The sequence below is a fragment of the Vigna umbellata genome, chromosome 3, assembly GCF_029865625.1.
Source record: "Vigna umbellata cultivar VRB3 chromosome 3, Vumbellata_1.0, whole genome shotgun sequence".
Classification (NCBI taxonomy): domain Eukaryota; kingdom Viridiplantae; phylum Streptophyta; class Magnoliopsida; order Fabales; family Fabaceae; genus Vigna; species Vigna umbellata.
The window spans coordinates 950,824-953,586 of NC_142167.1; the positions used below are offsets into that span (position 1 = coordinate 950,824).

The 2,763-nt window shown below is 39.5% G+C and overlaps 1 protein-coding gene across 1 annotated transcript; it reads right to left on the reverse strand.

Moving 5' to 3' along the window:
• Positions 1–319: 319 nt before the first annotated feature.
• On the reverse strand, positions 320–1,724 carry LOC148201362 (uncharacterized). Its single transcript, XM_088108831.1, has 4 exons — positions 1,401–1,724; positions 1,109–1,298; positions 445–542; positions 320–331 (listed from the first exon to the last, which is right to left on the reverse strand). The coding sequence occupies exons 1-4, from the start codon at positions 1,722–1,724 to the stop codon at positions 320–322; spliced, it is 624 nt and encodes a 207-aa protein (XP_087964957.1).
• Between the last annotated feature and the right edge of the window lie 1,039 nt (positions 1,725–2,763).

Genomic DNA, 2,763 nt, shown 5'->3' on the forward strand with positions numbered 1-2,763 from the left:
TTCGAATATGAAATCCCTAATTTCCTTTTGAAATCTCTCTTTCTCTAAACCCCACAAATCTCTAATATTAACAGCACAAAATCCCTAATCTTTTATTTTAACTATAACGACCAATTACATAATGTCATGTCAAAAACTAATACACCATCTTAATTTAAACATATCATCATCATCTTTTATTTTCCAGTTTCAAACATATCATCATCAACATACAGTTCAGATCATTATCATTCCAAATTATGCAGAAATCAATCACATTACAACTCATACATCTCATTCACTGCATAATTTCACACAACATTCCTGATATACATACATTTCAATTCTGCTCCTTCACGAATATTCAAAATTCATATATTGCATACATTTCAGACATCCATCACAATTCATTACTGTCATACAGATCAAACATATATTAAATTAAATTACTAAAGCTTCCCTTACCTGGTCTAGCAGTGAACTCCCTAAACGATTGCTTGCTAACTCGCCCAAATACAATTTCCTACCCGCAACGTGCTTCCCAAGTGTTTCACTAAATCTATCTACAAGAAATGTGGAAGAACTCAGATTTTATTCCAACATGCAGCAGTACCAGCGTCTGCATGCAACTCAGAACGAAGCGTTTTAGGGTTTGGAAGCTTACCGGTTTAGATCTTACTTCTGTTCGGTGTAAAACGCTGCTCACGGTTCAGGGAAGGTTTCTACGGTATCTGAAATGGATTTGGAGTAGATGATGGTGAGTGATCTTAGAGAGAAGATGAAAGAGTTTAGAGAGAATGCGGAGAAGATGAAGGGTTGAGCTTCGTGAGGAAGAAGGTGAGTGGCGAGAGTGAGAGGAAGTGTTTTTTAGAGAAATCATTTTCTCCCCCCACGTCAAACGGTCCTGCACTCACTTACTGCCACCTGTTTCCCACTACAGATTTCCTAAGGTTCTAAAATGACACATGGCAGGCTTGCATGCGGTGCAAAGTGGGTTTTTTTAATTTCCCTAAGCCGTGATGTGACGTGTATTAATGGTGATGTAACAGGGATTTGCAGTGCTAATTTTCTAGGGTCTCACATTCTCCCTAACTACAAAAATTTTCGTCCTCGAAAATTGGAAACTTACCCATAAATAAGTGGGAATACAAATCTCTCATAGCATCCTCCACTTCCCAAGTTGAGTCACCAGTCTTAACGTCCCACACTATCTTCACTAACCGAACGTCCTTCCCTTTGTGTAGCTTTGTGCGAACGTCTTCAATACGGACTGGCTGTAACTCCAGCGTTCTATCTGGACGTAACTGGATGTCCTCCAACTCCAACACATGAGAAGGATTAGCTATGTACTTCCGGAGTTGGGAAACGTGGAAGACTGGATGAAGATTTGATAGTTGAGGAGACAAAGCTAGTTCATACACCACTGGTCCGATCTTCCTCAAAATCTGGTACGGTCCTATATACTTGGGAGATAGCTTCTTTGGACGAACGGTTTGGTCTACTCCAGTGCTCAGGTTGAGTCTAAGAAATACATAATCTCCTGCAGCGAACTCCAAAGGTCTTCTTCTTCTATCTGCATACGACTTCTGCCTGCTAAGGGACGTCTTCAGCCTTTCTTGAATTAACTTCACTTTCTCGGTAGTTTGCTGAATGAGCTCAGTTCCAGTTAGCACATTCTCTCCTTCCTGGAACCAACAAAGTGGTGTGCGGCACTTACATCCGTACAGAGTTTTGAAGGGAGCCATTCCAAATGCTGGACTGGGAGTTGTTGTTGTAGGTGAACTCTACTAACAGTAAAACTTCATCCCAAACGCCCATGTGATATAGAACACACGTCCTCGAAAATTAAGGGATACTAAAGGGTATACGGGAATATTTTGTCTCTGCTTACAAATCTTCAACTTCTCTCGTAATGTCATCATTCTTCTCGTTCTAGACCACTCTCACCCATCTGATGGATTTTCTCTTGAAACACTTGGTTGGGGTATCTCCCATACGTACTGGTTGGATCTATACAATTCGGTATCCCTAAATATGAACATCTTCTAGCTCTAGCACATTAGACGAGTCTCCATTATACTTCCAGAGTGGTGATGCGTGAAAACTAGATGATGATTCGCTAATTAAGGAGGCAATGATATCTTCATACTCAACTCGCCAGATTCTATTTAAGATTTGATAATACTAATGAATTTGAGAAACAGCTTTTAAGGCACACGGCTCTACCTACCCGCGCGCGTCCTTAGTAAATATTCAAGGCTGACTGGTTCCAACTATACCGAACGGAAAAATTTTGGTAAGGCTGAATGGTTATGGAAAGAGAGGGAACTACAGAAGAACTCTGAAGTAAGTAAACGGTTGATAACATTTAAATAAGGAAATCATGGCTTTGAACGGTTGATCGATCGGTAACCTAAATACCGAACGAGAAAAACACTATTAAGAAAAGCTACAAGTCTTTCAAGAGGAAAAGAATTAATATGGGAGTTGGTTTCTATTGTAGTCGAGTGTGAAACAATGAAACAGAAGAAACAGCGAGACAGAGAAGAGAAACACCGAAAGAATAATATGAATATCGTGGAATAGAATTATTAATGAAAAACAAGATAAGGTGAACTATATATATTTGTATAGTTAATCCAAATAAAGGACATAAATAACGAGTGCTAAAAAAAACGAACGAAGCCGAGCAGCCAAAAGATCTGAACGTTCGTTCATAACCGAACGCTTAGAAGAAAGAGAACGTTTGTCAGATGAAAACCGAACGATTAATCACAAGAAACG